Below are 14,105 nucleotides of genomic sequence, written 5' to 3' on the forward strand. Positions count from 1 at the left end.
TTAAAACCGTTTCCCCGACTCCTTTCATTCTGCAAAACTGCGTACCTTGCGGGGCCCGGTTTAATGGAGCTTTAATTAAAACCTCATAAACGTGCCTCTCATCGGCACGCGCCGCGGAGAGGCGGAGCTTCTGAGAGGAGCATGGGGCGTCTCGTTACTGACCGCACTGGGGTCTTCATCAGACCCCGGGAACGCAGTCCCGTTTTTTAATAAGGAGGAGATCTGCGTGTGACCTTGATGAGAAGTGTGTGTGTGTGTGTGTGTGTGTGTGTGTGTGTGTGTGTGTGTGTGTGTGTGTGTGTGTGTGTGTTTTTTATTACTATACTTAGGAGGACCGGCTTAAGCACTGGATGAGAGAAGTGATGGTGTTTCCGGGGGAAGTGACATAATTTAATTTAGGGTTGTTGTTGTTGTTTTTAGAGAGAGAGTGCGAGGTGAGAGAGATGGAGGGAGAGAGGGAGAGAGAAAGAGTGAAAGAGAGCGATAGAGAGATAGAGAGAGAGGGAGAGCGAGTGAGAGAGATAGAGGGAGAGAGATAGCGAGTGAGAGATAGAGGGAGAGAGAAAGAGAGAAAGAGAGAGAGCGAGAGAGAGAGAGATAGAGAGATAGGGAGAGAGAGAGCGAGTGAGAGAGATAGAGGGAGAGAGATAGCGAGTGAGAGATAGAGGGAGAGAGATAGCGAGTGAGAGGGAGATAGATAGTGAGAGAGATAGAGGGGGGAGAGAGACAGGGATAAAGACAGAGATAGAGGGTGAAAGAGAGATGGTGAGAAGGTCAAGGTCAACTTTATTTATATAGCACATTTAAAACCAACCGAAGTTGTATCAAAGTGCTTCACAATATAACACAGAGAAAATACTAAAAATACAATATAAAAACTGAGAAATACAAACAAATATATATATACAAAATACAGTATACACAAAATCAGAAGCTGCAATACATTAAAAACAATCATGACACGACCAGGGATATATGGCTTACTAAGCCTCAAAATGCCAAAAAGAGTAGGTGAGTCTATAGCTGAGCATTCAAATTTTCTAGGGTCTGAGCAGACCTAATTTGTAGTGGAAGACTGTTCCACAATTTAGGGGCAGCCACTGCAAAGACTCTGTCACCTTTTGTTTTTTGCCTAGACCTTGGGACGCGTGAATACTTTCGGCAGCCCACTTGTCCTTCCGCATTGCTCTGATTGGCCGAGCTCGCGCATGCGCATGAGTTGTGCCGGGCTCCTCAGCCAGGCAGGAATACTACGCTCCGCCTAACCCAATTTATACAAATGGAAGTATTGATTACGCCGTAACGAATCATTAAAAAAATATATCGTTAACTGGAATATGTTGTTTCTTTACACATATGTTGGATTATGTAATTGGTTTGTCATGACAAACCAATAAAAAATCGCGCGACTCGGGCATCGCTGAGCTCATCAACGACCCTCCGTGCTCTCTCTCCCGCCACCAGCGCAGCCTCGCAGACCGGCGTCGGCTCCAGTAGCTCCGGCAGCAGAGAGGATGGCTGCAGCCAAGACCGCGAGCGGCATCGCTGAGCTCATCATGGTGTCCGCTGGACGAAGCCAGAGACAGAACAAGAATAAAAGAGCCAACTCAATCAAAATCAAAAACCTCTTCTAAAAGGCGAGAGGGAACACTGTCAGAGAGGCAGTTTGTGGGTCGCAACTCACGAACAACGTCAGACAGTGAGGACAAGGATATGGGTTTAAACTCCTCAAAAGCAGCTGGGCACACAGGTGGAACCGATGGGTCGGGGGCAGCAAGAGGGGGTGCAGACCGATCGGTGTTTGCTCCTCAATGGGGCGATAGAGTCTAGGATGCTGGTGCAAGTGGAGTTAAAAAGTGCAACAAGCTCCTCTACATTTAGGGCATTATACCCATCCACACTAGAAAGCACAAAGTCATTCAAAGCTGTGTGGAAATTCAGCGCAGTGTCTGTGTTTATAGCACGAAAACGGTGTGCAGGAGGACGAATAGCAACATGTCCACGCAGGGTTAACACCACATGTCCACGCAGGGTTAACACCACATGTCCACGCAGGGTTAACACCACATGTCCACACATGGTTATGGGTTCAGGTTGGAATCCAATGTTAGAATAAACCTGAGCCATAATATTGACAAGAAGGGTTATGGGTTACGGCAACTGTTTCAACCAGTGCAGTAATACAAGAGAGAGAGAGAGAGAGAGAGAGAGAGAGAGAGAGAGAGAGAGAGAGAAGAGAGAGAGAGAGAGAGAGAGAGAGAGAGAGAGAGAGAGAGAGAGAGAGAGAGAGGGAGAGGGAGAGAGAGAGAGAGAGAGAGAGATAGAGAGACAGAGACAGCGAGAGAGAGAGAGAGAGACATACAGAGATAGACGGATAGAGACAGATATAGAGAGGCAGATAGACAGACAGAGATAGAGAGACACAGAGAGATAAAGAGAGAGAGAAAGAGAGAGATAGAGAGATAGATAGACAGAGAGATAGAGACATATACAGACAGACACAGAGAGAGAGAGAGAGAGAGAGAGAGAGAGAGAGAGAGAGAGAGAGAGAGAGAGAGAGAGAGAGAGAGAGAGAGAGAGAGAGAGAGAGGGAGAGAGATACAGCGAGAGAGAGAGACAGAGCGAGAGACAGAGACAGAGAGAGATAGAGAGACAGAGACAGAGAGACAGAGACAGAGAGACAGACATAGATTGTGTACACGTTTGATCACAGCCGAGACTAGAGGACGTCTAAAGGAGGTCCAAGCAGTTAACAATGAATTGTTCAGCAATCTGCCGTCACTGGCAGTCGCTCAGTGTGGAAGCAGCGTTGCTCTCTGTATCATTGAGATGGATGCTGTGTGTTATTGTGTTATACACTTAACGTGGTTATGCTGTATGTTACAGTTGTATATCTATCTTCCTAATATGGTTATGCTGTATGTTACAGTTGTATATCTATCTTCCTAACGTGGTTATGCTGTATGCTACAGCATGGTCATTCGATTGTGAAACGCTTTGTGTCCCAGTACTAGAAAAACAGCTATTCATTAATTTATACAGATTTAGGGATAAATACATTTTCAGGACATGGAAATGTAGGGTTTGTGGAATAATATTTAATGGGGATCTTGTATCTTCGTATCATTTTTGGAAAGTTGTACTTCGATCAGGGATTTATCTCAGCTGTTCTCCTACGTTTTCAAAAGCCTAGATAAAGTGTGTGTCAACTTCATCATCATAGTTATGAATGTCATCCCTATGCCTTTGGAGAGCCGTTTCTGAACGCGCTGTGGCTATCCTATCAGCGCTGCAATTCGGCAACACAACAGCACAGCATTCTGTCAGGCTTTGTGCCTCCTGGTGGCAGATAACAGAACAGCACTTCCACAAGAAATTAAAATCACGCGGCCGCCTGTTGCCGGTAAAAATGGTTGACAGATCTGTTTGCTCCATCTGTACTGTATGTAACCGATATGTTTGATTGATTGATTGATTGATTGATTGAAAACTTTATTAACAGATTGCAGAATGGGTACAGTACAGTACAGCTCAATACATACAATTGTTAAGGGGATGCAGACCAGAGAAAGACTTTCGTCTTGTTTACATCAGGATCCCCCATTTTCAATTCATCATAACATATATGACACACACGACATACAGATTGACAGTACTGCTACATCTGTTAACACTGTCGCCTCACAGCAAGAAGGTCCAGGGTTCGATTCCCGCTTGGGGACCAGGTTTCCATGATGCCAGGTACCCAGGTGGGGTATCTCCCAGGCCTTTCTGTGTGGAGTTTGCATGTTCTCCCCGTGCTCGCAAGGGTTTTTTCCCCCCCGATAAGATAAACCCAATGGAAAAACATGCACAACAACAGATCGCTAACGCTGTGGCGTCCTTGACGAAGACGGACAGGAGCACTTGGATTGGTCCCCTGGCGCGGCTCACGTTGACGCCTGTCTGCTCCCGGCTGCCCTTGGGGGGGAAGGACGACGGGATGGGTTGGAGGTGGTTGGGTGGGTGGGGTGGGGGGGGGGGGGGAGGTTGGGTAGGTGGTGGGTGGGGGACACTGTACACTGTACATTGGAATATTGACAAAGCCATACTTGGTCATTTACTGTACATTGGAGGGGGTTGGGTTAGGACATTTGCAGGGGCCAGTTTCGAATTGCAGTCTCCCGTAGGTGTTCTTTGAGAGTGTTTTTGAAAGTGGGTAGTGATTCACATTCCTTTACAGCTTTGGGTAGGGCATTCCACATTGATGTGGCATAATTGCAAAACGTGTTTAGTCCTTTGTTTGAGCCGAATCTGGGTTTAACATGATTTGTGGAGCTCCCTCTGGTGTTGTGATCGTGGTATTCACTGACCTTTGGGAAGTATGTTGACATGTACATGGGTACCTTGGTCGTGTAGTGTATCTTGTAGACCAGGCCCATGTCTCTCGGTCTGACTACATACGGTCCCGTCCCTTGCTTGTTTGTAACTATTATGTGGACATAAATAAATGGTAGAGGTGTGTGTATTTGTAGATGGTCGGCCAGTGATGTGGTAGAAGTGTGTGTATCTGTACCTGATTGGCCAGTGATGTGGCGGCATGGTGGTGTAGTGGTTAACACTGTCGCCTCACAGCTAAAAGGACCAGGGTTCGATTCCCGCTTAGGGACCAGGTTTCCGCGTTGCCAGGTACCCAGGTGGTGTATCTCCCAGGCCCCTCTGTGTGGAGTTTGCATATTCTCCCCGTGCTCGCAAGGGTCCCCCCCCCCCCCGATAAGAGAAACACAATGGAAAAACAAACGTGCACAACAGATTGCTAACGCTGTCGAGTCCCTGACGAAGACGGACAGGAGCACTTGGATTGGTCCCCGGGGCGCGGCCCACGACGACGCCCCTATCTGCTCCCGGCTGCCCTTGGGGGGGAAGGTCGATGGGATGGGTCAAGTGCAGAGACTCAATCGCATCGGCGATATTTGTAGATGGTTGGCCAGTGATGTGGTACACATGTGTGTATTTGTAGATGGTCAGCCAGTGATGTGGTACACATGTGTGTATTTGTAGATGGTCGGCCAGTGATGTAGTACACATGTGTGTAGTTTGTACCTGGTCAGCCAGTGATGTAGACAGCATGCTCATTAACTCTCTCTCAGCGGTCAGCCTCCACATCTGCTCCCATCTCAGCTTCCTCAGGCGGTCCAACAGGAGCAGAATCACACCTGGAGAACGCAAATGCACACACACACACACACACACACACACACACACACACACACACACACACACACATTAATATGCTTAATTTGAATTCACTAACTAGATAAATACTACAGATTTTGTACATTAATTAAGGACATGTAATGAGTAGGGATGTCCGATATTATCGGCCGATATTGGCATTCAAATGTAATATCGGAAATTATTATTAATATTATATTTTATTTTATATTATATTTTTTACATTTATTTAACCTTTATTTACCCAGGCAAGCAAGTAAGAACACATTCTTATTTTATGTATTGTCAAAAGTATGCATAATGTTGTGTTAATTCCATGACAAGATATATGTAATGTTAATTACCTGAAATTATTCCGTTTTTTAGGGGGGGGGGGGGGCATATATCGGTATCGGTATCGGAAATTAAGAGTTGGACAATATCAGTATATATCGGTAAAAAAGCCAATATCGAACATCCCTAGTAATGGGTCACAAGGAAGGTGTCACAGATGCAAAGCGTTCTGCCATAGACAGACCCTTCTCACAGCAGACATTTTGACTCGTCATAGATGGGTAGACACCAGGCAAATGGACTGCATTTATATAGGACCCAAAGTGCTTTACAACTTATGCCTCACATTCACCCAGTCACTCACACCCTGACGGCGGAGGCATGGCGATCAGTTAGGCAGGGGATCTCAACGTTTTAATGACTGACGGACAATTTAGGGACTTGGATTGGATTGAGTGCCACCCAAGAAAAATCTTGGGTCTTGGAATTAGAGCAAATATAAGGCATTTACACCGTAAGTCATGACGGGCCGCTAGCAACCTTGTACACATCTGTAAATTCACTCTCAACGAGAAATGTATTGGCTTACACTCATTTACAAAACCCTCCTTGGTCTGACCTCTCCTTATTTGATACACCTGTTCAAATTGTCATCTACTCCCTGTAACACCAGAGCTGCTCACCATATCTCTATAACACCAGAGCTGCTCACCATATCTCTATAACACCAGAGCTGCTCACCATATCTCTATAACACCAGAGCTGCTCACCATATCTCTATAGCACCAGAGTTTCTCACCATATCTCTATAACACCAGAGCTGCTCACCATATCTCTATAACACCAGAGCTGCTCACCATATCTCTATAACACCAGAGCTGCTCACCATATCTCTATAACACCAGAGCTGCTCACCATATCTCTATAACACCAGAGCTGCTCACCATATCTCTATAACACCAGAGCTGCTCACCATATCATTATAACACCAGAGCTGCTCACCATATCTCTATAACACCAGAGCTGCTCACCATATCTCTATAACACCAGAGCTGCTCACCATATCTCTATAGCACCAGAGTTTCTCACCATATCTCTATAACACCAGAGCTGCTCACCATATCTCTATAACACCAGAGCTGCTCACCATATCTCTATAGCACCAGACCTGCTCACCATATCTCTATAACACCAGACCTGCTCACCATATCTCTATAGCACCAGAGCTGCTCACCATATCTCTATAACACCAGAGCTGCTCACCATATCTCTATAACACCAGAGCTGCTCACCATATCATTATAACACCAGAGCTGCTCACCATATCTCTATAACACCAGAGCTGCTCACCATATCTCTATAACACCAGAGCTGCTCACCATATCTCTATAGCACCAGAGTTTCTCACCATATCTCTATAACACCAGAGCTGCTCACCATATCTCTATAACACCAGAGCTGCTCACCATATCTCTATAGCACCAGACCTGCTCACCATATCTCTATAACACCAGACCTGCTCACCATATCTCTATAGCACCAGAGCTGCTCACCATATCTCTATAACACCAGAGCTGCTCACCATATCTCTATAGCACCAGAGCTGCTCACCATATCTCTATAACACCAGAGCTGCTCACCATATCTCTATAGCACCAGAGCTGCTCACCATATCTCTATAACACCAGAGCTGCTCACCATATCTCTATAGCACCAGAGCTGCTCACCATATCTCTATAACACCAGAGCTGCTCACCAATCTCTATAACACCAGAGCTGCTCACCATATCTCTATAGCACCAGAGCTGCTCACCATATCTCTATAACACCAGAGCTGCTCACCGTATCTCTATAACACCAGAACTGCTCACCATATCTCTATAACACCAGAGCTGCTCACCATATCTCTATAACACCAGAGCTGCTCACCATATCTCTATAGCACCAGAGCTGCTCACCGTATCTCTATAACACCAGAGCTGCTCACCATATCTCTATAACACCAGAGCTGCTCACCATATCTCTATAACACCAGAGCTGCTCACCATATCTCTATAGCACCAGAGCTGCTCACCATATCTCTATAACACCAGAGCTGCTCACCATATCTCTATAACACCAGAGCTGCTCACCATATCTCTATAACACCAGAGCTGCTCACCATATCTCTCTAGATGTGCCCCATGTTAACATTTCCTTTGGTCAATCCCCTTTCCAATGTGCTGCTCCCAGCAGCTGGAACGTGATGCAAAATACTTTGAAAATGGACAAATTGATCCCCCTCATTACTTTTAAGGAATCTAATGGAAAGTTAACCCGTTCACTACCACACTGCATACTGTTAACCCTTTCACTACCACACTACAGAATGTTAACCCTTGCACTACCACACTACAAATGGTTAACCCGTACACTACCACACTACAGCAGGTTAACCTTTCACCACCACACTACAGCCGGTTAACCCTTGCATTACCACACCACAAAAGGTTAACCATGCCACTACCACACTACAGGCGGTTAACCCTTGCATTACCACACCACAGAGGGTTAACCATGCCACTACCACACTACATAAGCTTAACCGTTCACTACCACACTACAACAGGTTAACCCTTTCACTACCACACTACAGAAGGTTAACCGTTCACTACCACACTACAGAAGGTTAACCCTTCCACTACCACACTACAGCAGGTTAACCCGTTCACTACCACACTACAGCAGGTTAACCCTTTCACTACCACACTACATAATGTTAACCCTTTCACTACCACACTACAAATGGTTAACCCTGTCACTACCACACTACAGCAGGTTGACCTTTCCCTACCATACTACATAAGGTTTACATAACACACACACACACACACGCACACCGACCACTATAGTGAAGTGCGATTTCAGTCAGTTTGCCTGATGGTGCCTGGAGGTGATATATGATGTCCTCCACTAAGTGTTCTATGGGGGAACATTATAGTTTTGTGATAAAGCTATAGGTTGAGAGGTTAAAGTGTCTGTGAGCCATAGTTTGTTCACACTCCTACACAGAGCTGCCTCTACGCCTGTACGTCACACAGCCTGAAACACACTCCTACACAGAGCTGCCTCTACGCCTGTACGTCACACAGCCTGAAACACACTCCTACACAGAGCTGCCTCTACGCCTGTACGTCACACAGCCTGAAACACACTCCTACACAGAGCTGCCTCTACGCCTGTACGTCACACAGCCTGAAACACACTCCTACACAGAGCTGCCTCTACGCCTGTACGTCACACAGCCTGAAACACACTCCTACACAGAGCTGCCTCTACGCTTGTACGTCACACAGCCTGAAACACACTCCTACACAGAGCTGCCTCTACGCCTGTACGTCACACGGCCTGAAACACACTCCTACACAGAGCTGCCTCTACGTCACGCAGCCTGAAACACACTCCTACACAGAGCTGCCTCTACGCCTGTACGTCACACAGCCTGAAACACACTCCTACACAGAGCTGCCTCTATGCCTGTACGTCACACAGCCTGAAACACACTCCCATGCAGAGCTGCCTCTATGCCTGTACGTCAGACAGCCTGAAACACACAGCCTGAATCACACTCCTACAGAGCTGCCTGTACGTCACGCAGCCTGAGACACACTCCTACACAGAGCTGCCTGTACGTCACACAGCCTGAAACACACTCCTACACAGAGCTGCCTCTACGCCTGTACGTCACGCAGCCTGAAACACACTCCTACACAGAGCTGCCTGTACGTCACACAGCCTGAGACACACTCCTACACAGAGCTGCCTCTATGCCTGTACGTCACACAGCCTGAAACACACTCCTACACAGAGATGCCTCTACGCCTTGTATTGTATAGTTTGTATATATTGTTGTCTACATTTCTACTACGGTTGAGAAGCCGGGAAAAAATAAGCATCTCACTTTTTTCTGAATGTACAGTAAAAAAGCTGTGACAATAAAACAATCTCAATTATTTATAACAATATGTAAGAGGTTTACTTCCTCTTTGGGTGAAGTTTGAAAGTGGAACATCGTCCCAACTAGGTGTGTGGCATCTGCATAGACTCCAGAGCGTCCATGTATATGGACAAAAAAAAGATTTATTTCTGGAAATACAGATCATTCTTAAAGTTTACTCTCCACAATATGAATGCTGAAAACAAACAATAAACATAAATAGAAAACGCTCTCTTCTCTGCCCTGGAGTTCCTTCACTAATAAAAAATACATTACATATTTCTTGCGGCTGGTGCAAATAAAAGCAACAAGCCAATGTTCAGGGGTGGGGGGTAGAGAGATAGATAGATAGATAGATAGAGAGATAGCTATAGAGAGAGAGGGAGAGAGAGATAGAGAGAGGGAGGGGTGCGGCAGGAGTGAATAATTTCTTCCTATCGGAACAAACAAACCATCTCTCACGCCCCGCTGTGCTCCATCTGTTGCCGGGCGCCCCCCCCCCCCCCCCCCCCCCCCCCCCACACACAACACACAACACACACACACACACACACACACACACACACACACACACACACACACACACACACACATACACACACACACCGTTAGGAGAAGCCAACCAACCACGGCTGAACGGAAGCCCTTTTCCCTGTCAAATTGCCGTTCTCTGTAATGCATTAGCAATAAAAACCTTCCCCCCACCGGTATGGCCGAGGCATAAAATGTCATTCCATCTGCGAGAGCCACGGTCCCTGTAGGGTCACATATATATATATATACACACAGACTTTATGGTCAGGATGGAGGAAAAGCAACAGCAACAACTACTAGACCTTTAATATTGGTTTGTTTGGAGGGGGGGGGGGGGGGTACTCGCCCTCAAATGGCTTGCCGTTTCCCTTAAACCTGTCTGCTGTGAAATTAACGCCTCAGCGCTGTTGGTTTTGGGTTATAGTCAATAAAAAGATTATCTTAATACTTGCCCTCCTCCCCACTCCTCCCCTCCCTCCCGCCCCGCCTTCCCTACCAGTAGCTGTAAGGTTGTGAGAGACCCCATAAGTCTGGTTGGTGGAAAAATACCTGCTGAATTTGATGTGGGGGGGTGGGGGAGCCGGGGGAGGTAAAGAGGATGCCAGGAGAAAATAATAACAAGATGTAATGGAATACTATCAATTTTACTACCAGCAAGCGCTCAGTGGTTTTCTCCGGAAATTATACCCTTGGCCTTGTTTATTTCGTTTTCTTTTAGAAAAAAGAAAAAAAAGGAAGAAATAAATTCCTGTGTATCAACAAGCCTGTGTTGGTTTATTGCGAGTTCTGCATATTTCATCAACGGCAGGCAGGAAGGGGACTGCGGTGAAATGAATAGTCTCTCTCTCTCTCTCTCTCTCTCTCTCTCTCTCTCTCTCTCTCTCTCTCTCTCTCACTCTCTCACTCTCTAAAAAACCTAGCCACTAGAGTGCTCATCTGGTAATCGGAATGTTGATTCCAGCTTCTCCCAGGCAGCGTGATGAAGTGTCCTTGAGCAAGACACTTAACCCCTAATTGCTCCCGATGAGCAGGTTGGCACCTTGCATGGTTGCCTCTGCCGTCGGTGTGTGAATGTGTGAGTGATTGGGTGAATGTGTGGAACAAATTGTAAAGTGCGTTGGATAAAAGCTGCTATATAAATGCACCATTTACCATTTACTAGATTGGAGCACACAACTATGATACCTCTGCTCTCCTAATATATGAACGACTTAAGATAGGGCAATATTATGTCATCTGGGTCACCATTTAATGGCAGAGGTCAAAGTTGAATACCCAATAAAAGTACCGGGTAAATAGAAAGCTAATTTGATAGACGACCGTTATTGTGAAAATGTTACACTGCCCATTGATGCATTATTTTGAAGTAAGGTACTATATGCTCTACTGTATAACGGTACCACCCCCATACCACCCCCCACCCCCTCCCTAGAAGAAAACTATGTTACTATCCTTATACTACTACCTATCATGCTAATAATATGTCTATACTACTATGCACTCAGAGTGTAACACTCAAGCTGGAGGACGAACAACACCACTGACCCTCAGCTGCCTCCTGGTGACACGCTGTTCACACTTCTGTAAGTCACGTTGGATAAAAAGCGGTCAGCTAAATCAGTGGTTCCCAAAGTCGGGGTCGCGACCCAAAGGTGGGCCGCGAGCAGCCACGGGTGGGCCGCGAGATGATTTAAAAAAAATAAAAATAAATAAATAAATAAATAATTTTATTTATTTTTTTTTTTTGTCAGGCCACTGAACTTAGAAGCAGGCTAGGACAGTGTTTCTAGTTGTATTCTAAAATTCTATTCTATTGTATTCTAAAATGTGACTATATGGTTTTATATTAACTTAATAAATAAACAAAAACGAAAAATCTACTTATTTCAACGAACATTTCAAACTAAATAACAGATTATGCACATAAAAACGCTGGAAAACAACCGAAGCAACAATAGCATTTTAATGAGGCTATTATTATTATCATTATTATTTTGCAACAAGTTAGCCCTCTCATAAATAGCACATATAAATGAATAACTAACTTGAACTAACTTAATAGGATTGAAGTGATATTTGGCTTAAAAAATTCGGTCGCATGGCAAAAAAAAAAAGAAGAAAAAAAGCCCGACGATGTGCATTGGGCCGCGGCTCTCTTGACGCCTTATTTTCTGGGCCCTGGCCTGAAAAGTTTGGGAACCCCTGAGCTAAATCATAAAATGAAAATGTAAATGTAGTATGTGTTTATATATATGACGGATACTCTCAATTCAGTCACTTGTTTGTGTTTCACAATAATTATCATGGAACGGAAGGGAGAGAATAATATTAACCCTTTCACTACCACACTACCACAGGGTTAACCCTTTCACTGCGACAATACAGAAGGTTAACCATTTCACTGCCACACAACAACAGTAGTGAAACCTTCTGTAGTGTGGTAGTGAAAGGGTTAATGGCCTACCTCATACTATAGTCTACCCATATTACTGTATGATAGCATGTACAATAGTGCCGTATATACCATATACATTTATATATTTATATTTACCACAAATATTTACACATCTGTAGATACTATATCTATATTTGTACATATCCCTTACATACTCTTACTAGTTACACTGCTGGCCAGTATGACTTACTACCATAGTGTCTTTATACCTGTATCATATTAATACTACAACTCTGTACATAGATCTGATTAACACTATTACTCAGTAGTACTAATTTATATATTATATACCCAGTTTAATCACGTGTACAATGTATATTCCTATTGCACTTTACCGTCACATTTGCACTCTGGTTGGATGCCAAACTTATTTTCGTTATACTGTACTTGTGTTGTATGATGACAATACATCTGAATCTCATCTAATATCTATGAAGAAGCTTCAGCATTTCTGGGTTTAATCCGCCCATACAGGTGTGTGTGTGTGTGTGTGTGTGTGTGTGTGTGTGTGTGTGTGTGTGTGTGTGTGTGTTGTGTGTGTGTGTGTGACGAGACGAGAGAGAGAGAGAGAGAGAGAGAGAGAGAGAGAGAGAAAGAGAGGATCCAGGCTACTTCCTAAGTGGACCTGAGTGGTCTCTCGCTCCCCTCACCTGTGTTGAAGCCCCTCCCCAGGGCGGGCCAGGGGCGATGGTTCTTCCAGAGGTTCCCCAGGTACCAGTCGCTCTGGTTCTCCACCAGACCCAGCACCTGCTGACCTGAGAACCACAAGAACCACAAGAACCCTCGTTACTCACCGACACCGTCTCATTGATGCCCGTCTCCTCTCGGTTACTGTAGATGACTCACAGCGCACTTGTTTACCTGTTTGAGTAACATGGTAAATGGTGCCTTGATAGAGCAGCTTTTATCCAAAGCGCTTTACAATTTTCTTCCTCACATTAGGGCTGAACGATTCATCGATTTAAAATCAAAATCGCGATTTGAAATGATGCAATTAGCAAAAATCGCAAAAAAATTAAAATAATAAATTATTTTTTATTTGTATTCATTTAACCAGGAAGTGCCATTGAGATACAAGATCTCCTTTGCAAGTTGTTGTTATTGTTGTGAAGTTTGGACTTCAGAGAGGGAGAGTAAAGTACAGAAAAAAAGGTGGTAAAAAGAAAAATATTCAGGCTCGGTGTCCCGAACCGCGTAGGCCAGATGCAATCCGCATTTTACAATAAACCTCTGTGGGGCTGCTTAAAAAAGAAAAAATTATAAGCGCAAATTTTATCGCAATCGCAATATCTGTCCGAAAAATCGCAATTAGATTATTTCCCAAAATCGTGCAGCCCTACCTCACATTCACCCGTTCACCTCACACATCCACACACCGACGGCGGGAGGCGACCATGCAAGGTGCCGACCGCTCCACCTCCTGAGCCACTGTCAGCCACATAAGTGACGTTTGTTCAATTGAATTAGTGACATTTTGTACTTTTATTTGTATTTATTTATTACCACAAAGAGTTAAACAAAAGTTAAAAAAGTAATACATAATAACCATATTGTCTAGGAGACGTTTAGACGCCTAGAGGCTCATCGAGAACTTCCCACGTTTTGTAAAATCAAACATACAAAAAATATACATATTATTTAAAAAATACCAGT

At 44.8% G+C, this 14,105-nt stretch overlaps 1 protein-coding gene across 2 annotated transcripts in view; it reads right to left on the reverse strand.

Annotated features, from left to right (window-relative positions):
• large1 (LARGE xylosyl- and glucuronyltransferase 1) overlaps positions 1-14,105 on the reverse strand; it is a 232,777-nt gene that overhangs the window by 48,243 nt on the left and 170,429 nt on the right. For both annotated transcript variants that reach the window (XM_084330085.1, XM_084330086.1), the window contains exons 7-8: positions 13,103-13,207; positions 5,083-5,195 (exon numbers count right to left, since the gene is read on the reverse strand). In XM_084330085.1, coding sequence (XP_084186211.1) covers positions 5,083-5,195; positions 13,103-13,207 — 218 coding nt within the window. The remainder of the gene's footprint in view (positions 1-5,082; positions 5,196-13,102; positions 13,208-14,105) is intronic.

This window comes from Notolepis coatsorum (genome assembly GCF_963971535.1).
Source record: "Notolepis coatsorum genome assembly, chromosome: 15".
Taxonomy (NCBI): Eukaryota; Metazoa; Chordata; class Actinopteri; order Aulopiformes; family Paralepididae; genus Notolepis; species Notolepis coatsorum.